The 27,145-nt window shown below is 38.3% G+C and overlaps 1 protein-coding gene across 6 annotated transcripts in view; it reads left to right on the top strand.

The window, feature by feature from the left end:
- Positions 1-27,145, top strand: part of Ntng1 (netrin G1) — a 359,418-nt gene that overhangs the window by 305,059 nt on the left and 27,214 nt on the right. For 2 of the 6 annotated variants that reach the window (XM_051165762.1, XM_051165761.1), the window contains one exon: positions 5,909-6,043. The exons of 3 other annotated variants lie outside the window; for them this stretch is intronic. In XM_051165762.1, coding sequence (XP_051021719.1) covers positions 5,909-6,043 — 135 coding nt within the window. Of the gene's footprint in view, positions 1-1,136; positions 1,305-5,908; positions 6,044-27,145 lie in introns of all 6 variants that reach the window. One more of the 6 variants, XM_051165760.1, reaches the window with a different exon arrangement.

The following is a 27,145-nucleotide window of genomic DNA, read 5'->3' as shown; positions in this document are numbered from 1 at the left end:
CAAAGTAAAATAAAATAAAAGACATTAATTAGATAAGTACTTATAGACAAACACAGCTTGCAGAATCACAGTTCACTTTTCTTATAAATGTCAGCTGGCCAATGCCTATATTTTGATTCCCAGCAAACTGTCCCTCCCAATTTTTTGTGAATTAGTGAACAGCTATTTATGCCAATGAAGGCATTATCTTTACCATTTCTTTTTGAAGTTTGAATTATATTAAAACAATTTCTTGTGTTGACTGAGATGCAAGAGAGAAAACCTAATAGCTCTCCAGCCCACCACCGGCTCCCATCCTCTTCATGTCTCTGTAATTCATGCTGTGTCACCACTGTAGCCTCATGGGCATCTCTGACATTTTAAACAGAAAAGGGAAAAGAAATTCAGGGTAGAGTAGGTCTCTGAAACAGCCCCCGTTTGGTTCCAGACATAGTAAAAAGCTTGAGAGAAGGAAATTTTAGGAGTTTTTCCATAGGAATAATCTCCCTGTATTTTGTATTTATTGTGACACATAATCATGCATGTTTGGCTGGAAAGAGACAAGAAAGACATATCCTTTTATCATTGCTGAAAAACAAAAATTCAAAATTATGTTATTGTCTCAATCCTTATGAACTTGCCCGTGATGTCTATAGAATTCCATCCAAGTCATAAGCTAAAAGGAAAACAGTGAGACAAAAGAGCCAGGGGAGTCAGCAGATCCACACACCCGCTGCTCATATGCTTCCCTCCCTCCTCTTAGGGCTGCAAAGATGGAAGGGACATGGGGGAAATGATGCAAAGTCGGTAAAGTTTTCCATGTGCAAAATTAGACTTTGGCATCCATTGAAACTGATTCTTCCCAAATTTTAAAAGGTGTACACCTGCAAATGCTTCTGTTCATCCTGTCTGCCAAGAATTAACAATCTTCAGTGGTGTTTGTCCGACCTTTCAATCCTGCTTGAAACAGCCATTGCTTTCATGCTGGTCATGACCACCTGTTGTCACCATGTGTTGTGTTGGTTCCCATATATACATATATATATAAAATGCCATTCCACCATCTTTTCTCCATCCCTCATTTCACCCAAGCATGTAGCGTGCTATTTCTCTGCTGCTGTATACACTCTGTATACATTTCTGTTCTTCCTTGCAAGACTGTGAATGCTTCGGCCACTCCAATCGGTGCAGTTATATCGATCTGCTAAACACAGTCATTTGCGTGAGCTGTAAACACAACACTAGAGGGCAGCACTGTGAGTTATGCAGGCTGGGCTACTTCAGAAATGCTTCTGCACAGCTGGACGATGAGAATGTGTGCATAGGTCAGTTCCATTACGATTTCAGCTTTTGTTCTGTGCCTTTGGAGCTGTGGGGAGCTGGTTAGGGTGAAGAGGCTGGTGAATCTGCACGACAGCTGAGCCAGAATGAATATCCTCAATGGAGCAAATATCCTTGGTAGACTGAAAGTTCGCTTGCATTTGGATAAAGCCATACTTGGTTGGGAGGGGGGGTGTAGAATTGAATTCGTATATTGTTATATTAAAGATGATGTCATGAGAAATCATATTTAGGAAATGAAGACTATTATATTTTTTCCCTCTGGTCTTTTATTTCTCTCTCTTTCTTTTGCCTTTCTAATTTGTTTTTGCATGAAATCTTAAAATCTGATAAATTTTGACCTGATTTTATCACCTCAAATTGTACATTCAACCTTTAACTATAGTATATATGAAACATTGGGGTACAGCCTTATATATAATTGATGGTCTACAACTATTGGTACATAAAAACTATTGCCATTAAGAATTGAAAGTTAATAGAAAGTTCTAATGCAGAAGTTTGCCTACTTTCTCCACCTAGAGTACAGAAATTCCATTTATTGGATTTTCCTATTGTTCCTCTAAAGGAAGAGTAATTTCTCAAAACTTCTTCAGTTACAAATTCTGTCAGACAATAACGTACATAAGCCCTAGAAAATGGTATCTTAGGATGGTAGTTCCCATAAGCATCACTCCTTCCCCATGACTGATTCTGCTTACCTGGGGCGAATCAGGTGTTCCTTTCCTTTTTGAATAGCTTCTCCTATCTTCTATATGAGGAGCCTGATTCTAATGAAGGGACTCTGGAGCAAGGCATGATGGGACACACCTGTAATATGCACACGTGTTGGGTGAATGCAAAAATTCAGGATTTTAAGGCATGCTTTGGCTAGATAGAGAATGGAGACCAGCCCACTCTACATGAAACTATTTCAAAAGCAGTAAAGTGAGAAAGCCTGATACAAGAACAATAAATGGAATTTCATTCTATAATTTGCTCTAAAAATGTATTTATTTGAAGTTTGATTTCTGTTACCACACCAGTATTTATATAGGTCACCATTCTTAAAGACAGAGTTTTCCACAGAGACAAAGTTCAGTAGAATATGTAAGTTGGAAAATAAGACAGAAGATGGCAAATGAACATTTTTATCAAGAAAGAAAGAAAGAAAGAAAGAAAACAATTTTTCTATTCAACTGTGTGTCGAGGATCCCTGCTTTCTTCCTGTGGTGTGACAGTCATAGAGATTCTTGACAAGTGTCTTTAAATAGTTTTACAATTATTTTGAATTTATTTGGACCAACCATGCAAAACACTGTTTATGTTTGCAGTATTTTCTATTTTTCAAAATGCTTCCTGATTTATTATTTGTGAATTAGTGGAGAAAGTACTGGAATTAGATGCTGGAGAGCTGGGTTCAAGTCCCAGTTTGCTATTCCCTATCAGTGTGCCTTAGGTAAGTCATCAAAACCTCCTGGCTTATTTGTAAGTGGATAGGAAACACTTGGTAAAGTATGTGGTGACCTTCATTTAAAAAAACTAATTTTCATTAACAAAACACTAGGGTAAGTATTACAATAATGATTTTTTCCTCATTTATACTTGAGATAAAAAAATAGATTAACCCAACTTGCACACTCTTAGCAAATAGCATCCTGACTTCATAGACTGAACAGTGTTCGCTTACCACTAGAGCACAGACAGCAAAGCTAAAGATGTCTAGAGTTACCTCTCATGCTTTTGTGTGACAGCAGCCACTCCACTACCATCTTATGAAAAGGCGTCCAATTGCCTTCCTAACACTTGGATTACAAAGACTTGAGGATATTAATAAAAGCAAAAAGATGCACAGCTGTCTGAATTTTGAATGCAGACTATATTATGCTGAATGCCACTTGTGAAACTATATAAATATCTTGCTATAAATATAGAAAGAACAGAAAAGGTAAAGTGAATAGGACCACTAGAATAAACCCTAACCCATTTTATATACAAAACACATGAAATTAAAGTGTTTTACATTTAAATACTTTAAATAAAGCAAAGCAAAAAGACCTTACAGGGAAAGATTGAATATTTAATTTGCAAGGCCCTACCACAGCGATTGAAAACTAATTTTAATGCTATTTAGTCTGGAAAGTACTAATGAAATTGAATAGATATTTGCTTCACTCATTCTCACAGCATTGGCAAGTAGTCTCAGACACTTTGAATTCTATCTACATCATCTCTAAATTAAAAAAAAAAAAAAACTTTTTCAAAAATTCCTTGCAAATATTTTTTAGGAATTGACAATTAAACTTAACCTTCTGGCTTTGAAGAGTTAGCTCACATCTCTGATCTAGGTAGGCTCTGTGAAGATGTTTTAAAGTCACTTTTTATTATAGCAAATGTACAACACAGCTGGCTAGTTCATGTTGCCATGGTGATTGTTGCTTTGTGGTTACCGGTGAGTTTATTCAATTTTCATACATATTCTAAACACAGCCATGTCTTCAGAGGTACATGGCATTCCCCCATGATGATGCAACAATTACATGAAAATGGTCTCTGTGCATACTTCTGCTTCCTATAAAGTTGAGTGTTAAGCAGAAAGCTAGAGGATGCATACTTTCTGACCTTGAGTAATCACGGTTAATAATTTCCCCTAACAAGCCTTGCATCAGAGAGAAACACGGGGCTCAGCAGTTGCTACTCAACATATCCCAAAGTTATGATGCATTATTTTTAATTCTCCTTGAAACCTACGGTCAGGTAATCAGAGGTACCTTACACAGAACAAAGGAGATTTATTGAATTATTTGTATACAGGGTAAAGAAGGGGAAACCTTATGTCTCTTTTCCATTTATTTCCACGACTAAGATTATGTTTGTCATTGTTCTTACCAAAAAGACTAGAATTTATGATGGATTAGGTGCTGGGCAGTGCATTTTCAATATTTTAAAACCTATCCCATTGATTATTATGGACTAATTGAAGCAGCATATGGATTCATGATGTTCAGGCGTAACTCCAGCTGGCTTGTAAAATACCGACAACGCATTGTCAACATATACACTTTATGAAGTGAGAATCATTCCAGCATGATCTAGCACAACTTAGTGAGTAAAAATGTACAAACACACATTAAAAACAACAACAAAATAATGATTTTAAGCTATCCCTATACACACATAGACACACATTAGAATAGAAGATGCCGCTTAAAATACATGCTTATTAAATACAAGCCAAGCCAGGAAAAGTAGAAATGTTTTTGGACATTTTTTTTAGTTACACACACACACACACACACACACACACACACACACGCACACACACACACACACACATTCACACATGCACACACACACATGCGCAAGCATACACACATCCATTGTTACTTTTGCATTTGTTTCATGAGAATGCTGAGCTCTAAAAACTAACCCGACACAAAATAAATCATAATTCTAAGGTATTCCACGTTATTTAAAGAAATTTTCATTTGTCCTAATGACAAAGTTTAAGCAAAATCTCCAGGTCTCCTCGTAATGATAGCCCATATATATTCTCATTCCTAGTGACACAAATCCAGTTATAATTAAGCTGAACTCCTCAGGGCTTTAGTCTATTGGTTGGCTACCTGATTTTACTCAAATTTTTAGCAAGAAAACCTCATAATTTAAGATGAAGAAAACCGAGAAACTGAAATGATAATACCCCACTCAAGATCACATAGCAGAGTAGCAGGGAAAGAACTGTGGTACAGAAATCCCTTACCACAAGTCACCTGTGTACCTCTAGCTGGGGACAAAACAGGTTTCCCAGTTCCAACTTAAGCTTTGAACATTCTAGAGCTCCTGATCTTGAACTGCCATGTGTAAGTGTGTGTGAGGACTTGAGGAAACATCCCATTGGCTTTTTATTATGCAAAAACATTGCCTTGTCCTGCCAACAAGTTGCAATAAAAAATACGCGTCTCAAAGTTTATCTTTGTTGAGATTTATTTGGGAGTGTGAAGTTTATATTTTCTTTCATGGCTGTTCATCTAAGGTACATAAAAGCTATGTGATCATGACCAGCAAATACAAAGTCCAGAGGCTCATCTCAAAGCAGGATAGACATAAATAAGTTAAGGCACCCTCCCAAAGCATAAAGCAAAACTACCTTTAAATGAGTAAAGTGCATCCAGATTGCACTTTAAGACGCTCAGCCATTCCCAGATATTGAGTGTAGCAAATAAACCCATTTGAATAATTTAAAACAGATTTTACGCTGATGGAATATTGATTTATTCTTGATATACACACTTCTCATGGCATTCATTAAACCATCTAAAAATGCCCTAACAAATGGAATCTCCATTATGATCCGTTACTGGTAAAAGCATGATGTCTTACTTCTTTTGAAGGGTTCAGCTCTTTCCTCCCATATCATAAAAGTGATGCCATGGAAGGCTGAGCAAGTAAATTAATGGCCTTGAAATAGTCATATTTGCCAAAGCATTTCATTAATGGACATCTTCCTTTAAGTAAGTGAGTCCGTCTAAGTAAGTGGCGCTCCTGTGTTGATAACCTCTAAGCCATGTGCAGTGTCTCCAGCCTGTGTGTTGTCTTGTTTCTACAGAGTGTTATTGTAACCCTTTGGGCTCAATCCATGATCGTTGTAATGGCTCAGGATTTTGTGAGTGTAAGACTGGAACGACAGGGCCTAAATGTGATGAGTGTCTGCCAGGAAATTCCTGGCACTACGGCTGTCAACGTAAGTAACTCTGGGAGCTGCCCTCTGCCTGCTGCAGCATGGCTGATTCCGCTTGTCTAAGCTGGTGTATGCAGCATCTCAGAGCAGAAAAAGACCCATCCAGCTGACAAGCTACAAAGGCTACTTAGCGGCCCAGCCTGCGTGCAGGAGAGTGATCCATCAGCTGTCCAGTTGGCTTCCCTGAAACTCACCTTCATCTCCTCTGATGGCTAGAGAAACTTATACTGAAATATTGTATTGCAATGCATATACCTGGTCAGACCATAAATTAAGTGGCACAATGGGAAACCTAGCTTGGAAATCCTCACCACAAAAAATGAAGTGTGATATGTATGTGGCTAATATATTTTCTCAACTGAAAGCTACCTTGAAACTGCAGGGTTCATAAATTCAACAATATCTACATAACTTATAACCACCCTTGCTATCATCCCATCACTGAGTCTTAACCCAGATCCTGAATGTAATAAATCTAAGGCATATTGAAATGCTGTGGTAAAAGAAGTGATGAAAGCCAATATTGATTTTAAGACATTAGGGTTAGGTGCCATGTAGTGAGCCTTAGGTAGTTGCTGTCTGGTTTAGCCTTGGTCCTCTGGAGACTATCAAGTCTTTTTAGAAGCTTGTCGAGTGGATGTCATGTCAGTGTGCGCATGAAACTGAAAACATTTAAATCTGAGCAGAAGCTTCCTCCCATCATTGTACCTCTTTCTGCTTTACAAATCTGCACTTACTTTCCATGTTTATAAACTCACTAAAGGGAAATGCCCAGAAACTGTGTCCTCTGAAGCAGAGATTCCTGAGTAAAAGCAGAGTAGGGCATGGAGGTCATTTCAGTTGTGTTACTGAGCCATCAGAAAATAAAAGAAAAAGAAATATGCAAAAGAGACTTGAGCAGTTGATCTTTTTTAACCTTAAGTATGAAGGATATTGTCATTTAAACATATAGTTAATGTAAAAGTTACTAAGGATGGATATTATGATCTTTAGGGCCTTTGGAAGCAGCTGGGGGTTCTGCAGTTAAAAAAATATCTCAATTCAAAACTAATCCTGTGACAAGACCCAATAGCTCTGCGTCTGCCATACTGGACAGCACAGCTATAATTCTGTGTGCTTGTTTCTCATTTGAATAAAATAGTAATATACAGGAACTGTAGAGACAATTTATATGAGAAATTATGTTATCTCTATAATACAATCATTTTATTTTCTATATGAAATTAAAGATAAGTACTATGAAAACAACTAATCTCATTAGATTTTACTAGACATATTTATAGAAATTGATCTAATTTTCTATGTGCCACTCATGTAATTGCTAGGTATCTGTCATATGTAACATAAAATGATGTGGTATGAGAAGACGGACTGGAGCAATAAGCAGAGATGTTTGGCATTGGGCAGGTCAGTATTATAATGTGTATCAAGAGCTGAAAACTGAGAGGAACATTGAAAACCACTCAGATAGCCAGAAGACAAGCACCACACTTGAACATAGCTCAGGATAAGGAGAAGGATTAAAAGTCCTGTGTGCTGTAATTTTCCAGAAAGCACTTGTCCTTAGGAGTAGATTTCGAAGACCACGTGAAGAGATAGGACTCAGAAGGCAGTCATTAGTCCTAAAACCGATGGACATGAGTCCCAGGGCTGGCCATGAGGCAAAAGCAGCAAAGGAGAGAGAGAGAAGCCAAGGTAAAAACAAGTACCAAGATTCAACCTACAAAGAATAGAGAGCTTGTGGTTGAGATAAACTCCTCCAAGAGAAAGTTTCATGGAAAAAAAATGTGTCTGCTTTTGTTTGAGGCAGGGCCTCACTCTGTCACCCAGATTGGTCTTGAACTCATGATGCTTCTGCCTCAGCTTCCTGAATACAGGTATTAGAAGCCAATGTCACTAAGTCTGGTGCCTAATGTAAAGTCCAATGAGAGAGAGAGACAGAGAGAGAGAGAGAGAGAGAGAGAGAGAGAGAGAGAGAGAGAGAGAGAGGAGAGAGAGGATTCTCTCCTGGAATGCAATAAGAGTAAGGCATTGGTGCAGATACAAATTAATCCTATCACAAGGCAATATAATCCATAACTCAATTATCCTACATTAGTGATTGGACTATCATATGAAGTCCTGTCACCTAAGATTTTCTTCTGGAAACAGAGGGCTGGATTTGAGTCTCTAATATACAATCAACAAAACTCTTTGTGCCACAGAACCCATCAAGTCTAATGGTTTTATGTGGATCACGGGGCTTTGAAAATGATGGAGTAGGTATGGTACATACCCTAAAGTGCAGTCATTGGGGCTAGCTTAGAAACTTCAAGGACGTAAACAGATAATTGCTGTGACATAAGGTCATAGGGTTAAGTAACAATTATGACAGAATGAAATCAGGACAAAAGGAGATATGCACACAGATACTTATTACTAAGGCTCACTTGGGCATGAGACTCTTGAAATAAGAAACATGTGAGTTTAACTACTGAGGAATTAGTAGGAACTTTTCAAAGTAGCCTGTGATTTGAGCAGAGATGCATGAGCCAATGTATTGTATCAGAAACAGACAATTTTCATGTGACTTGGAAAGTATGTGTATTTGCATGTGTGTGTGTCTCTCTCTCCCCTCTCTCTCATGTGTGTGTGTGTGTGTGTGTGTGTGTGTGAGTGTGTGAGCATGAATGTGTCTGTGTATGACTAAGAATATTTTTAAAGAAAGAAAAGAAAAATAGAAAGTAGATTAGGTGGTTTCTTGAATTCTAACCAAGTAGTTTCATGTCATCATGGAAAAGAACTGAAAGTACCATGTAGGAGAGGTATGGGATTCAACATATGCTATTAAGGAAAAGATGTGTAAGGGGGATATGTATGTACGTATGTATGTATATATATTATTCTTGCTGTTTATCAAAGAAAGAATTGGAACAGTTCAAGTCTTGATTTGACATATACATTTAAAATATTTCAAATTTACCTTTGAGAACACAAGCTTTTAGTTGTTTTATTTTGTTTTACCTCACTCTGAAAGCTTTTTTCCTAGTCCAGTACTAGACACAGTATTAGTGGCAGAGAAATTAACCTGACAAGAAATCAATAGCAAGAAGGAAAGAGGAGTAGAGTAGAGCTCTCCATGACATTGGAAGTGATGAGCTGAGAGTAAATAAATGTGTGTGTGTGTGTATTCACCATGTATATGCACCTACCATAAACACACACCGTGTGTGTGTGTGTGTGTGTGTGTGTGTGATCCATGGCTCTAGTTCTCATAACCCCCAGAAAACTTAAACTTTAAACTTAGAGCTTAAGTCCAAAAGGAATGAACTTTAGAACAGAAATAAACAGGGAAAAAAAAGCAAGATAGGAATGAAATCATGACAATGTCACTTACTTCCAATCAATGAAACAAAATGTACTTTCTGGGTGAATTCTTGAATCCTACAGACCACTAGAAACCACTTATATTTCCTAAGCCCGAATCTGCATGTAACAATAAGGATAGTAATAGGACCACACATGTAAGGCAATTGTGATAATTCAAGGGAAATGATGAGTGTGAACCTCATGATGCAAAACAGGCATTTCGTTGTTTTCATTTAGTTCCCATCACATGTTGGGAAGAACTTCACAAAACTTTATATCCAAAACTACATTGTACAATTTCAGTGTACAGCTTACAGCCAGACTGACCACTACTAATGAATTACAAGGGTGGTGTAGGGGCTTCTAAAAGGCCTTTAATTAGAGATAAGGCTGATACAGGAGACTGACGCAAAACTGATTCCAAAAGTCATTGTGTATCTTCTGTGGAAGTGAAAGATCTCCAGTTTCATCCTAAACTTTCTACCAAAGAACTGCCCATCAGTTCTGTGCCCCTATATTGTGTGTCTATTCTCTATTAAGAAGGTAAAAAGCTTAAAAAATACAAGACTGAATGGAGTTTAGAGAGCCTGAAACAAATGATCCCAAACCAAAAAATATTAGCAGGAAGATTTCAGCCAAGTATGGTGGCATACAACTGTTATCCTAGTTCTTGGGAAGAAGATGCAGGACGATAAAGAATTCAGTTTTGTCCAACATTCATAGAGAGTTCAAGGGCAGTCTTGGCTACATGAGCTCATTTCTTCATGACAAAACAAATCAAAACAAAACAAAACAAACAAAAAATGGAGAAGAAGACAGGAGGAGGCAGATAAAGATTAGTTTAGCATAAACTGAAAAATGAAGGGTTTAATTCAACACCAGCACCAAAAAGACTGGCTATAATTTTGTAATTTTTTTCTGATAAGTGGAATGTAAATCTCCCCATTAGAATGACTCGTTCTAGTGAGAGATATGTCATGCTCCACGAGGCCACATACAAGAGACATTAAAATACATTAAAATCCCACATTGCTAACTTAAGCTACCAGTACTCATTTGTACATAGCTTGTGTTATGTGAAATCAGATGCCACATAAGAAAATAGTTTCTGGGAGGGTGTGGGTACCTGGGGGAGACCCATTTTATAGGTCCTAATACAATTATAATCAAGACTATTAGTTTTCAATGCAAATGTTAACTACAATGATATCTTGGAGATAGAATCCAGCTTTTGTCTGAAATAGAGATACACAAGAATAAGACCTGCTTTAATAAAATACGTACTTTGATTTGAAAGAAAAAGTATAGAGCAAGACGATGTAGACTTGGAGTATAAATTAGAAAGACTAGACAGTGAAATGGTTTTTAATTGAGATAAAAGACTTTATGGTAAGTGCATTTTGAGAATAAGAGTGTATTATCAATAAAAGATAAAAGGCATACTGCCTTACATAAATTTAGAATTTTTAAAAATTAATTAAACATTTTTTATTTTTTACATATACAGTTATATTGTTACACATATATTCAATGAACTACCTAAAGCAAGAACAACTTTTAAATGCTCTCTAGCCAATACAAGTGAATTAAAATATCAAGCTATCTGATAAAACTGGCAGCCATGTTGGATCCACTGCACCTGACTGAAAACTTCTGATCTATAAGAACCTTGATCCCAAAGGTAAACTAGACTACAATGGGGTAGAAACTCCAGGAGGTCACTGAACCAGGACACAGAGTAACACACAGTTATGAGATAAGAGTACAGAGTGACACTCACACAAAGGGGCAAAGACTTCTAAAATCTAATGAACTGATGTCCAAGACATTGGAAACATTTCATGATATTTTTGATGAAATTGTTAAGATCTTGTAAAATGCATGAAAAAAGAAACATCTTTAAAAATATAACAAGTTTTAACAATTAAGAGTCTCACACACACACACACACACACACGCTTCCGATGAGTGTTCATTTACTCCATACTATATGTTGACACTGTGCTGCACATTTAGGCTAAAAGAATAAACTGTAACAACCCAAGTGGTAGGGAACTGTGTGAACACTCAGTTAAATGGTAAAGATGCAGAGATCCTCAATGATGCTGCCTTACCCCAAAGAGAGGATGCTATATATGACAAAGAGTTAGCACAGTTTTGGTTGACTAGAGGACAAATGTCATGATCCCACTAAAGCATACTGTGTAAATCTAGTCTTTATAACACTTCAGTCATAGCAAGACAGAGATGCAAGACAGATGGATGCTCCCTTGATGAAGGTGTTTTCATTTTTATGTAAAGAGCTAAAGCATATCTGCAAACATGTAATTTGGCAGATTATAGGTGTCAGCTAGTGTTTATGACTTTTCTCATTGCTATGACAAAATACCTGGCAGGAAGCAATTTAAGGAATGAAGGCTTCATCCTGGTTTATAGTTCAAGGAGAAATATTTTCTCATCATGGGGAAGACGCACAGAGGGGCAGGAAGCCAGCCAGTCACATTACATCTGCATTCAGCAATCAGAGAGCCAACAGGAAGTGTGAGCAGGCTACAAAACCTCAAGGCCCACACCAATGTGTCACATTTCCCCCAGTTTGGCTCTACCTCCTAGTGGGCCCATAACCTTTCCGCATGGTTAGTTTTCAAACACATAAGCCTCTGTGGCGTATCTCATATTCAAAGTACAACACAGCACATGGAGGTCTGCGATGTGTGAAGAAGACCAGTTGGTTAATGGAGATAGACCAAGAAATGTGGGTAAAAATGAAAGAGACTGCCTTCAACTTAGCATTTCCCAATAACAGCTGTGGCTAGCTGTCTGAGGAGGCAGTGACGGACACAGAGAAATCACTTACTCCCCAGTCAGTGGGAAAGTTAAAACAGATGAGGAGCATGCCATTTCTAGGGATGATGCTCTTGTGTCAGTGGAGATTATAGTGAAGATACTTCCAGCTTTTGAACTTGGACATCAGACCAAGCCCATTAGGCAGAGGACAGGTATGCCGAGAATGTTGGTGCAGTTGTCTTCAGGAGCACTCCACCGTCCTCCAGGCTCTGACCATTCCTCACTCATGATCCCACACTTTCCTCTCACACCACTCACATTTTATCTATTATTTTTTATACGATATATTTTGATCAAATCTCTTTCCCTCTAGCAACTGCTTTCAGATCTTCCACACCTCCATTCACACCCAACTTTGCATTCTTTCGCTCTCTTTATCAAAACCAAAATAAAAGGAAAATCAAAACAAACAGAAAAATTGTCTTGCAGACTACTAGTGTCCTTAATCCTTTGAAACGCAGCAATTTATAAAACTCCCTTTATTCTACAGATAGGTTTTTTTTTATCACAGTTCTGCTGCTATAATTCAGGAGGTTTTATTTCTTCTTTTTCTTTCATTTTTTTTTAATCTCACAGAGGTTAACTTCTGTAGGCCTGACAACTTGTGATCACGAAGATTTTAAGATGATGTTTCCAATTGGTTCTGTGGGATGAAGATTACACCTCCCAAGAACCTTGAACCTAAGTTGTAATTTTTCAATTGCCTCTGGTTGCTGCCTCTTCCTATTTGCCGTGTTACATTAAAATGTCCAGTTCACATTGCACCAGACGACCTAACACAGTGAATCTGTTGACAGGAAGAATGTCACCTAAACGAGGATGTGTCTGTCATGCTTGAGAGCATTTACAGTCCTAGATACCAGATTCTACTTATTTAACTCTTTGGTCTCTATCAGCAGAAGTTTCATTTTTGTTAATAAAGTGAATGGTTCATTGGATCCAAACTTTTCGTATCCTTCCCACTAACTTGAACACCGGAATCATTTCCCTTGCTGAGCACCATGTAAGTAAGAACGATGAAGAATAAACACCCTGGGAAGGCTCTTGCTACTCCTGCTGTCCAGTTTCCCTGGATAGGAAAACAGTGTTGTTTAAACAGCCATTCAGAGCTTCCCAGAGGTAATTGAAGAGAGAAAATATTAGGAACACAGAAGATAGAAAGTCACAATGTGTAAGCATTACAAATATGCTGTGTTGTCCTCCTGGGGAACCACAGTTCGTTTTATCAGCTAGAAGAGAAAGCTCAGGGATACCCCCAGTTGTGAAATTTCTCCTGATTCAGCACTCATGCTAAGAACCATTGCTTTCTAGCTGCAGTTCTTGTTTCCCCCTGACACTTAACTTTGATTTGGAGTTGTCAGACAAAGCCCACCTACCTCTACCACATCAGAGACCTAGTGTCACCTTTGAGTGATGGGGCTAGGGTATCAAGGATTATGCTGTGGAAACTGCTGGAACTCTCCACATACTAATGGATCCATTCAGAGAAGCCATGAGAGGCAAATACTGACACAGCCAGCTTGGTGGGAGTGAGTGGTTCAGAATGTACTTGGTATAGGTTTCTATGCTAAATGGATTCAAAACAGGCAATTCCTCAATTGCTAAAGCTCCACATGTGGAAAATACAGATAGTACACATTTGAGAAAGTAATTTCAGGCATTTTCAATATTGCAAAACACGCCTGCTGGCCAGCGCCTCTGTAGCTTGTTCTCAAATCAAAAAGAGCCCTCGGTTCTCATCTGCAAGGTGGACGTTAAAATGCTGACTTGGAAATCCATGCTGGCTTTTATCTTTGTAGGAAGAGAATACTGAGAGTACCAAGCATGTCTAAACTTAAGCACTCTACACCACCAAACTCTCCAAGTGTTACAATAACAGTTCTGTGAGGTCCCAGGCCAGTGCTCCTCATCAAGTGCAGGCTCAGTTGCATGGAAAGAAGTGCAACTGCATGGGGCCAGAAGGCCGAGTGGAAATGAAGATCGTAGCTCTGCCTTTACTGTACGTAGAACAAGTATAAGATTTCACCTTGGACCTCTCTTTACACACTAGAGAATGTATTTTTAATCGTGTGTGTGTGTGTGTGTGTGTGTGTGTGTGTGTGTGTGTGTGTGTGTGTATGAGAGGGACAGAGACAGACAGTATCGAAGTCTTATAAAGCTGCACATACAAACATAAGAGCTAAAGAGTGGAAAGAATCAGCCCAGAACCACATGGTCATGCAAATTGAAACCTACAGAAGAAAACTGTCATTGAAGAGTCAGTCCTCAGCACTCACTCCCAAGTGTAGAACGGCAAAGTTGCTACAAGCCAGAGGTGGGAGGGTTCTTGCTACTCAGATTCTAAGAGTCAAAATAACTCATAAAAGTCAGAGTATTTTTTTAAAGCTGTGTGTGTGTGTTTGTGTGTGTGAGAGAGAGAGAGAGAGAGAGAGAGAGAGAGAGAGAGAGAGAGAGAGAGAGAGAGAGAGAGACAGACAGACAGACAGACAGACAGACAGACAGAGACAGGGACAGAGAGAGACACAGAGACACAGAGACACAGAGACACAGAGAGAGAAGGGTTCAGAGACTCAAAGTACAGAGATCTTAGGTGCCGATGCACCCTTGTTTAAGACAGGGTTCTCCTTGTTCGTGACAACAGCGGCCAGGCTAACTGGCTGAAGACCTCCTTGGAGTTCTCCTGCATCTCCCTTCTCCCAGGTTGCAGGACAAATGGGTAAGAGTACTGAGATTATAGGTCCGTGCTACTATATCCTGATTTAAGTGGGTTCTAGGGATTTCAGCTGAGGTCATCTAGCTTGCATGCCAAACACTGGAATTGAGACTGTTGTGTCTGGGTGTAACTGCTGCTATCTCTCCACAGAATGTGCCTGTATGCACCTCACGCTTCTCAGTGCCACCCATGACAACACTCTCACTGGGGCCTCAGTAGTCAAAGCACCTTTCTGTTCTGGAATTGTATGGTCATGAAATCTCACAAATGGTATGAACTGTCTTGTGTGCACACACATCCATTTCTGATAAGAAAAATGATTATTTTAAGATAATAAAATTATATGAAGCTATCTCTGTGTGTAGGCACTTACACATTCTCTCCTTCTATAAGGGACATAAGTATTTTTCTTCATCTTTGTAGATGACAAAGCTGAGAATTAAACGGGTCATTCTTCAACTGAAGCACTTTAAATAGCACAGCAGCCGCCAGTGACTGTTTCCTGGTGGTCATGTTTATTTTGTCTTTTTATAAGACTTTGCCATTTTTTACTTCACAGATTGAGAGAGGACCTTTGATGAGTTCTTCCAGGGATCAGCAAACTTCTTCTCTAAAGACCTAAGTAACCCCTACGCTAAGCTCCATGGGTCATACAGCTGGGTCACCACTACTAACCCTGCTGCCAATAGACGCATCAACAACACTCACACATGGAAGGTGACGACGTCCCAGAGAAACACTGTTCATTGAGCTGAAATTTGACGCTTGTACGGATCACTCAGTCAAAACTACTATTCCTTCTCATTTTATCTCAGTTATTTTAAACGTGTAAAAACAATTCTTTGTTCATCATCCAAGTAAAAAGAAGGCAGCTGGGCTTTGCCTTTCAGCCACAGCTTGATTTGTTCCAAACTCAACACAATTGCAAACAAAGAGGAAGAGGTGCTAGCCAATAAATGTCAGGAGAGATCTCAAGAAGAAAGGCTTCTCATTAAAACCTGGACATGGATAGCACAGAGGTTAGCGGATCTAGCAGATTCATATTTACAAGGCCCTAATTGACCTTAAGAAAAAAAAATGTTAGGATTCCCAGAAACATGAAAGCTTTGACCATTTAATTTCCAGGACGAGATCACAGACATGGTCGATACCAACTGTTTAAAGGCCTTAAGAGCCAGCCAAGCCAATTTAGCATCAATTTAGTACAATCAGCAACTAATGAAAGAGAAGTCAGGGTGGCCATAATATAATCAGGACTGTTCATGTCAGAGGGAAGGATTATTCTCCTGCATACTGCAGGAAGAGCTCATCACCCTGAATATCAGCAGAAAGCACCACTAAGACAGAATTACACTAATAACACAATGCTCCAATGCCAATGGTACAGGAAAAATACATTGATAACATGGAGAGGATGTAGGATTTTTTTTTTGCCATCACCTTTAATATTGCCAGTAATTATCCTTAATCCAGTGCATGTCAGTGCTGTGAACCTGTACTCTTTCTGCTCAGAGTCCGTTTGGAGTGTGACTGAGCCTATTAAACCCTAGACCTTTAGAATTGCCCACAGAAATGAAGTCACGACCCCTCCATATTCCTCCATATTCAAATGCGCAGATGCTTTTCACCTCATCATTTCCTGTTTTTAAGAAGTATGTTAAATATTTACTTATCCTTTGTTGAAAGGGGTAGAAGCCTGTGTCAATACACAATGGATTATGGCAGCAGGCATTATGCAGATTGCCAAAAGATCACTTGTGCTGTCATAGTAAATTAGAAATAATTTCTAAGAAATATGTTAATAATATATTTTAAGTCTTCCCATATTTCATAACATTGTAGTGTTAAACTAGTACAATGCACTTACTTTTTTCTAACAGTAAAGAGGTGTGAAACAACACAAAATAGTGAAATGTTGATGTAATTATTTTTTAAAGTTACAATCAAACCCTTCAAAACACTACTGTAAACTTTGTGAACTTAGTTCACATGTTAGTTTGAGTTCTTTATCATGAAATCAATAACATGAACAATTACATTGCTCACATGAAATTCAAACACAACGCTACAAACTTTTGTGGAGTGTCTGCTCCAAAGCAACCCAGTGATTGAGGCTACTGTCACGCCATGCTCCATGCTTCTGATGACTCAGCTTTTGGGGGACCAAAGGGCAGTCTTTTTTTTTTTTTTTTTTTTTTTTTTTTTAATATTACACTTCTGTACCTCCAAACTAAAATAAAACTTAAAGATTTCTGAAAGATGATCAGGTGTGTATGTACATAAAGTAAGAATTCTATTTGATTATATGAGGCTTTGAAAATTTTTAGTATATTGTGAATTCATTCTTTGAGAATTTCATGTATATACATACATTTGTATACATATATGCATATATGGAGGCAGACAGTTTAATCATATTTACCTTCTCCAACTTCTCCCATAACCCCTAATGTATCCCTCTCAACCCCTTGTATCCTCTTTTTAAAAAGATGATCATCCAATTAGTGTTTCACATAAATACAGGATGGCAGGGGTATCCACTAGAGCATAGTCAACATACCAGAGACCATACCCCAAAAGAAAACCAATTCTCTCTTTCCTACCGGCCATCAATTGTCAACTGATCCTTATCCAGGATTCAGATCTCATGTCCCTCCATTTTTATTCCATGCTAGAATGTTGACTGGCTTAATCTATGGGTGCAGCCACAGCTGCTGTGAGTTCACAAGTACAATGGCCCTGTCACATTCAGAACATTTTCACCCCAGTCCTCTCTAACCTCTGCTCTTACCATCTTTCCACCCCACTTCCACTCTTCTCTGAACTAAGGGGATAGAGTGTACTACCTGTGTCGCATTTGTATCTGAGCACTCCATATACATGTGCTCCCTGCACTTGGCCAGTAGTGAGTGTCTTTACTAATTGCTGTCTACTACGTGAAGATGCTTCTCTGATAATGCCTGATAGCTGCAGAAATAAATGCTTTTAGAGATGTATATTTAGCAGGAAGGTCAATAGCCTATTTATTTAGCAAAATGTGTAATAGGTTCACCTCTAGGATCTAGGAGCTTCCTACCCATTGGTTCTTGGACAGATTTAGTATACAGGATATGAGTTTCTTCTTAGCTTGTGGGTCTTGAGTCCAATCAAATGCAGTTGGTTACCCCAAGACCCTCATGCTATTATTTTCATCTCTAATAAAGCTGATCATTCAAAGCTTTTTTTAGAAAGTTCATGAGAATCACATCTAGATATGACTGTCTATGGCTTTTCTCCCCCAGCAGCCTATATAGTACCTTACAGGATGATTAAGTTAGGTATTGGGGTAGAGGCTTCCAGGATATATTTCTCCCAGTCCTGTTACCAAAGTATGTGGAGTATTCAGCAATAGGGACTTCATATCAAGTTGTGGTGGCCAACCGAGAACACTGATCAGGTTTAAGGGTCTCTGCTAACACTCCAAGTAATAACACAATGTGAGGTATCCCACACCTGGCATTGAGATTTTTATTTGGCAATCTATAGCTTCTGGAAGGAGCATTAGGCCTCTTGTATGGTAGCTCAAAGTAAGCATACATGGAAGCTTATAAAATGTTAAGTCTATCTGGCCTTCCCCATCTCCCCTCCCTATTCTTTCCCAAGCTCTCTTTACCCTCCCATTATCATCTTCCCCTCCATTTTCTCTTCCCCCCTTCATTTTGCTAAAGCATCTCCATTCTTAGGATGGAGAAAATTAGGCTCCACCTGATAGAAGCATCCCACGAAGCCATATTAATACATCTCCTCATACACCGCAAAAGTTTGATCACAATATATATGAAGCGAGTGCATTTAAACAGGGTGATAGGAAGAATATCTGACAGAATATCATGCAGTATTTTAATTCTCCTCTCTGGCAAACTCATCTACTTATTGAGTTACTCAAATCCTTTACCTGTTCGCTCTTGCATTCTGTAGGGGAAAAAAAAATAACATCACCTTGATTATCAGCAGAAAGTTCTGCTTAGAGGAAGTTAAAGCAACAATTTATACATGTATTCATTTATTCATAATGTCACCTGTTTACCAGCTATTGAAGTCCTCTTGCGAACATGAATTATGATAACTTTTGGCAACCAAAAACAAATGAAAGGTGAGTCCTGCTCACCAAGGCTGGCAAATTGAGGAGAATTTCAGTCAAAGAGCATTTCATTTTGCCTGGTCCCAGTCAAAGAAGATGAAGCTGTAGGATAACCTTCTAGATGGTTCTCTGGCCATAGGCAGCTTGGCATGTACGTTTAGAAGTTTATGTGAACTGGAACCTTATAGAGTTCACATTAGCCATTGATAATGGCCATGATTTTTTCTCTGTTTCCTATATGCAAGGCATTTATAATCTTGTGTAAGGTGTGTAAAATACTCTTCGTAGTCACCCTCATTTTATTCACTGATGATAGGAGGCTCAGAGAAGCTGCATACACCTTGGTATTTGAAATTACTCTTAGGCTGGAAAGCTAGATCAACATGTCAGAACACTGGCTGCTCCTGCACAGCCCCCAGGTTTGGTTCTTAGCCCCCAGATCCAGCTGCTCACAACCACCTGTAACTCTAGTTTCAAGTAATCTGGTAGCTTCTTCTGCTGTTCCATGAGGTACCTCCATTCACATATGTATGGTGCACATACATATGCTCAGGTGTGTACACACATGCACAATAAATAATGAAACAACTGAAATAAGGATATGACCCTTCAACCAGTAGCATATGCATTGCTGGGGAAATATTCAGAAACACAGAATCACAGCCTTAACTACACACAAAAAATAATAAGATTTGTGGGTGATTCCGAATCGTATTAGAAATTGACAAGCAACCTCAAGTAGACTGACTTTTAAGCCTAACGTGTTTTCTGCTGCCATTGCCGGTGTTTGGTACACTTTTTTTTTTTTTATCATTTTGTGTTCACAGAATAATGATATTTTACAAGTTGAGAGGACATGCATGCTTGGAAAACTTCACAGATAAAAGTCAAGGGCTCATCCACGTCTCACCTCATCAGATTTTATCAGCATGTGTTTTACAAATCCAAACCATATTAAAACAAGGAAAACCATGAAAACTTAAACAAGTAGCCTATTTGTTTTCTTTCATCCATATAATTTAAGAGTGTTTAATATTTGATAGGTTAATAATAAATATTTTAATATAGTATATTGCGTTTGGTTATGAATATATCAAAGGAAATACAAAGTGAGCTACCGAAGATAAACTTTTATTGAGAACATGAAATAGGACATAAAATTTGATGGCAATTATCATCTAATCTATTCATGTTTAGAAACATATTGAAAGAGAAACACATAACTCAGTTAATTGTTATGAATTATTAACTGCTCATCTGAAAAGCAATGAGCAGGACTGTACTTGTGGAAAATCTCTCCTTCTCCATGGCTTTAACCTTTCCATTATTGGCTTTAGAACAAAGGGTAAAAGAATGAAAACAAGGTTCTTATCTCCCCAAACTAGAAAGTGACAAGATACTAAACATCTCAGTAACTAGGCAAAGTCTTAATCAAGACTGAAATGAAATAGTTACTACTGGTCCCACTCCAGCATACGTAAGTGTGGTCTCTGGCAGCAAACCCCAGGCAACTGAGTTTTACTAAACCTACCTGCCAGGATGGAAGATTTAGTGTTTATACATTCTCAGCCATGAATCAACTCGTGATAAACAGAACCCAAAATGAAATGCAAGGTAGGCTTTAACTTGCCAAGATACTGAGCTGAGGATAAGAAAGATCACAACACACTGGATGCCAGTGCCATCTCACAAACTGTGGGCAGCTCCAGAAAGTTCTTTTCCTAGATGGCAAAAGGCTGGTCAGCCAAGCAGGATAAGATGCTGACTGTTTCTGTATTTTAAGATATCTGATTTAATTAGCCTTTTCTTTTCTCAGAATTCACTGTTTTATATATATATATATATATATATACATACATACATATATATATCTTCTGTGGTATTAATTTAAAAATTTCAAAACTGGACGTTTTTCATTAAGTAAACCCAGGGATTTATTGTTTAGTGTCAATACCTTAACTGCTATAACTGTATAACTGATTTATCACTGATTTTTCTGAAGGGAACTGAAAAGTTATGCTATCAAATTTCTTTTATTTTAACACATACAATTACTGTTATTATAAATATATATGTTACCAGACTCTCAATTGCCATTTAAAAGTCAACTTCTTGGTTCTATACTTACCTTGATAAAATTTTTCTATGAAATAGAGAAGACAAAGCCTATAAAGAAAAGGTATAATATACAACTCCTTTATTCCTACTACTGGCTAGCTTCCATTCTTCACAAATTTGCTTATTTTTCAGTTTATTTTATAAATCAATAGAGTTATTAAAATGCATTGACACCTGATTTTTGAGAATTAAAAAAGTAAAGACCATATAGAATACAGTATAATTTTTTAAATGATAAAATATAGAATTTGCTACTTTGGTTAATAAGCCTAAATTCTTAGACAATCAAAGAACATCATAATTTATTATTGTTGCATACTTGAATACTTCATGTGGGAAAAATTGAGGCTTCACTTACCTCAATTTGCTCATTAAAATGAAAAGTGGAATTGGTATACATGTGAACATCTGAGACTGTTAAAAAGCGCAATGCATCTGAATGTTTAGCCTGCTTCCTGACACACAGCTAGAACATTTAGTGAGACAGTCTAGCTGTACGAAATGATATCCACCTTTGCAGATTTATCCACAATGGTTTGGGTTAACACACTTAAAGAAGCAATCAAATTACAAAGAAATGAAAACAAGATGAAATGTGTGTTAGCCATGCTTATTTCTGAAAAAAAAAAAAAAAAAAAAAAAAAAGAAAGTCTAAAAAGGTTGTGAGACTTAACAGCCATTATGCTTTGTCTGTGGTTACTTTAAGCTGTCATTGTCACCTATAAATGCAGCATTTTGTCTAATATTTTGTCTAAAACAAGTGTCCTTCAGTATCAAATAAGTAAATAAAACCTTTTATTATAAATTTTTATCCACTGAAATACAGACTAACCTTAGCAGCAATTCTTTATCAATTTTTGCATCATCCTGAATCCTAGAAATTACACTCTAATGCTAAAATGACTGCCCGCCAGACATGTCTTGAATTATAAAGATCCCTAAAGATACCAAAACTAGACTCAGCTCTCCTCTGGGACATAAGCCAATTTCTCAGGAGTGATTGTGGGACGGTTGCAATCCTTTGAACCACCATCAGACCTATTGAATACATGCTATTTTCAGCTTGGCGACTATTGACACCCTTCATGATTTGTATGTCAGAAATGCATTCGGTCTCTTCATTTTTTTTCCAGAACTCCTCAGGGGGAGTTTTTAAAGGGTTATTTGGCTAGTCTTAGCAAGTTCACACTATGTGCTATTTTTTTTTTTTTCAGCAGAATTGAGGTTTCTCATGTTATACTAGAAAGTGCCTCAAATTGAGACTCTTATTTTGAAGAGAATAAGGTTGTTTATTCTTATAGATCTTTTTTTAAAAAAAATAGCAGGTGTAACAACTTAACCACATGTCATGCTGTCCTTGAAGTGAAGTTGAATTTTCATAGTGAATCAAGAAACATTAGGGATGGAGTATAAGTTAATACTCTAGCCTTAACAATGCCGCTCTCACCACAGAATGCAAACGTGAAATGGAAGCATAAATTCTAAAGAGGAGGGGGAGTGGTGGTGTGGTGGCGGTGCTGTCACCTGCAGCATACTTATATGGGTCTCACTGTCAGGGATCAGCCAACTGTGTTGAGACCTAATTGCTCTCTTCCTGTACTCTCTGCTATTGTCATCTCACTTTATGCTTTAGGTTATCTTTTATGTTTTTTTTTTTTTTTTTCTCTCTTCTGCTGCTGAGATAAAGCACCACGGCCAATGCAACTTATAAAAGAAAACAAATTAATTTGGGACTTACAGTTTCAGAGGGTTAGAGTTCGTGACCATCAATGGGAGGAGCATGGTAGAAGACAGGCAGGCATAGCAGTGGAGGAAGATGAAATGAGTCTTTGGAAACTTTACAGCTTTCCCCAAGGGTCAGACCTCCTCCAACAACACCACATCTCCTAATCCATCTCAAATACGTCTACCAACTGCACAGCAAGCATTCAGACATATTTTGGGAGTCATTCTCATTTTGACTACAGAGAATAAATGTACTAAGTGACTGAAAGCCATGTTAAGTAAAAAAAAAAAATCATCAAAGAATAGAAAAATAATATTAAGAGCACTACTCTGTAAGAGCAAGATAGAAGAGATATGCCAATCAATAGACAACATCTATTGACCCTTTGAACCTTGCACTGCCTTATCATAAATACTATATAAGAAGGAAAGCCAGTTTAACGCATACCTTTAATATCAAGGAGACGTTAATCCTGAAGAGATTAGAGTAACACACATGAAGCTCTAGGGTGAAGCACAAATTCCCTGCCTCTAGTACATGGGCTATCCTAATTTCCCTAACTGTAAGGGAAACTAGACACTATTCTAGGTCTCCTCCAGCTGTGTAGCTTTCTCATAACGATTGGAATCCTGCCCTTGCCCCTTATTCAATGTATACAGTAGAGAAAAACTATGACTGATCAGTCCTAAAGAATTCACTTCTCAAAACAAAAATTATACCTCATAAAGCTGTTATCCATCCAATTTATACTAAATGCCTACATACTACTGGTAACCAGCTCCATAAATAAACATCATTAGTAATATCACTCTGCTATAAGCAGATGCCGGTAGGTAAGCTTAACGGAGGGATAGGAAGGATTTGCGATTGTCAGTGATCATTGTTAAACCCATAAGTGTATATACTAATCATAAATGCTGTTATTTAAACTGCATTTTCAAGACAGTTAACTGTGAGTGTCCATTGCAAGAATATAGGCAGACGCTGGTCATGAACAGTGTCCTCACACAGCTTCCTTAATGCAGAAGTGTCATAGAAATAAGGACTTGGTTGTCTTTCCTTCCCTCGTGAGGTGGCAGTCATCACTGGTCTGCTCCTCTACCCCCAAGAAGTTTAACAATGTTCTACAGACTCTGGACTACTGACCCTCACTTTGGATCGGTTCTTCTTCCCTCCGGGTCCCTAGAGTGAAAATAGAATTTCCACTCACTATGACTCACTTTTCTAAGTATAACTGCACATCCTAAAACAACAGCCAGCACTACCCATCTACACGGTGCAAAATGGTTCACATCTCTGTCCCATTTTAGATTCAGATTTTATTTTGTTAAAAAAAAAAATGCCACAGTCAACTGTGTTTGTTCATCTAGTGGAAGTCAAAAGTAGTCTGCTGTTTCCCTATGATCAGGAAGAAAGGCACCACCTGGTCCTAGCTCCAAATTTAACACCAGTACAAAAAAATAACATTCCTTTAGAGCATGAATTTCTAAAACTTCATCCAGAAACCGACAGTTAAAAAGGACACTGCAAGCATGTTTTCTTTCATGAGAAGACAGGAGTTCACTGGGGATCTTTTCTGTCCCTCAGCATGGTCCTAGTTTCCAGCCACGGAATATCATTATTCACTGAAGAGTGTATTTGAAAACATTGGCAGAGATCATGAGCAAAGCTCCCTCAGGGAGAATTCAGTACAGCAAAAGTCCTATTTTTCCCCTTTCAGTGTACTTAAGACTTTCCTGCTGACTGTGTCTCTCTTTTCAAACTGCCGTGACTCTAATAAGTAGCAAAGATGAATGTCATGCAGGAAAATGGAATTCTTTATATATATAGAAAAACATTCATGCTATAAACATAAATTAAATTACACTAAAAGTATTCCAGTAACAAGTGTGTCATGGGCCCTCGGTGGGCTTAGATAGGCCACATGCATTTATTTCATTTATTCTTCAAATAACCCTGCAAGGAGCTACTAACACATTTATTTTATAGGTAAGAAATACAAATTTTAAAGAGATTAATTCATTTAAACCATAAGTGATAGACCCAAACTACAGAGCTGACCCTTTGCCTTATATACTAAGAATACTCAATAGAGGAGCTACAAGCCAGACCTTGGTCAAACAACTGCCCTTGGCAGCTGAGAGGGGAACAGGAGAAAACAGTGTCTGACCACAATGCAGGCATTCCATTGGTTTGCTTTTGGTGGAGTGTAAACTATGCTGAGTGGTCATTGGTGTTAGTGTCCATGAACTCGAAAAGCACCACACAACAGAGAAAGGAGGGAAAGGACTCTCTGGCTTAAAGCAAGCGTTAATGACAAATATTAAGAAAAATCTCTCTCTCTCTCTCTCTCTCTCTCTCTCTCTCTCTCTCTCTCTCTCTCTCTGTTTGCATGTGTCTGTATGTCTTTTTCATCACTTTATCTCCTGCCAATAATAATAGCCAATGTTTATTTACTGCCTTATGTGCAATGAACTTTTTTCTCTAACTCAACAACTACTGCAATGCACATTTGGAACACAGAGGTTCTGCTCAGATGGCCAGCTCTCAAAGGCAGTGCTCAGACATGTGCAAAGAAGAGCTCCTACAGCGGTACATACCACTGAGAAGCTGGCAATGGGGTCATACAGGCTTAGCTGCTAAAACGATGAGTTGTCATTCTGAGGATACATCAGCCCGAGCCCAAACATCTATTCGCATGAAGACATCACTGTAATTTTCCTACCAATTACTCACATCTGTCAAAAATTCAAATTAATTGATATCAAACAGTAGCCCATTTGGCAGACCCTACAACACTGACCTTCAGAAATCAACACACCAAAGGAAAAAAGAAAAGAGCTCATGTAAGCAGTTGCATATGTTTAATCACAGATTCAGGTGTAAGGGATAAAGATGCCCCTATCTACTATCATCATTATGGCAGATTTTTTTCTATCATCTTATTTAGCATTCACTATGCCCCTATATAGGATATCATGTTCAGCATTTTAAGATGAAAAAAAAAAAAACTAAGGCCTGGAGAGGTATAAAAACTTGTGCAAAGTCATGAGAAGTCAAGAGCAAGGAGTAAACTTAAGAAAGCGGTGCTCTCCCTTCCTATTCCACACTAATTTCATTCATCCTTCAAGTTCTGTGTTCAGAGGACTGTGCTAAGACAACTATGGTAAGCCTTAGGAAAGAAGGAGGGAAGAAGTGAGGTGCAGTGAGGTCACTGAGCATCAGATACTCCCATGGTAATTTTCAGGAGGATTAAATTGTCAGTATCCGCAGTGTTGCCCAATAGCCTAGTGTGGAAGTCCTCAGTACTATGGCACTGAATACTCGATGCTGGACAGAAAGATCCCCTTATGGTCCAAAACAATGGTCTTGTTCTTTGTCAACAACTGAGTTAGTGCTTGTGGAAAGTAATAAATTCCTGATTCACTTTGAGGGTCCAATATTCTCAGACAGCCAGGGCAGCTGCAAAGTGACTCTAGGATGCAGCTCTGTGGTGACATGGAAATTAACTGCTGTTGCACTGCAGCCATTTCTGTGAAATGAGGTGACAGCCCTGAATAGCGTGGCAGGCACAGTATGTGGAAGAGCCTTTATTGTGGTAGCAGCATTCACAGTGCCATGTCCATCTTACATGGTCAGGCTCCCTCGGTTGCCCTGGAGACAAGAAAAGGCAAGAATTCTCTTCATCATCAAATCATTAGCTGCTGGTAGCAGACACATTGTCTCAGCTCCATGTCCTAGGCTTGTCATCTGTTCTAGAACAGTGTGTGAGGAGTGGACACAGTTTTATTCGCTGGCTGCAAGTTCTGAAAGCAGGATCTTTGTAAATACGGATTAGCCCTCAATCAGGTTTATAAAGAATTGCCCAGTTTGGAAAGGGATAGGAGTTTCCTCAAACTAAGAATCATGATTCATTCTGATGAGGGACAGGTCATTTCATCTTCATGTGAGATGGATAACTAATGAGAGACAGGGCTATAAAGTGGGACAGCAGGAGCCATCCTGAAACTATGACTTTTGAGTTGAATAAATGGCTCCTCCTTATGATAAAAGATTAGGATGACAGGGTGACCCACACAAATTTCTGACTTACTCCGTGGGCTGGTTGGATAAGCCACAGCATTACATGCCTGCGCACTAGTTAGTTTAACAAAATTAAAACTCCTTAAATATCAAGAAGATTTCTCTCTGTGTTCCAGGTAAGAAACTTTGGAATTTGGACACCTGCAGTGC

This window comes from Acomys russatus, chromosome 23, assembly GCF_903995435.1.
Source record: "Acomys russatus chromosome 23, mAcoRus1.1, whole genome shotgun sequence".
NCBI lineage: Eukaryota > Metazoa > Chordata > Mammalia > Rodentia > Muridae > Acomys > Acomys russatus.
The sequence above is the reverse complement of the archived record's forward strand: the minus strand, read 5'-3'. Positions and strand labels throughout refer to the sequence as shown.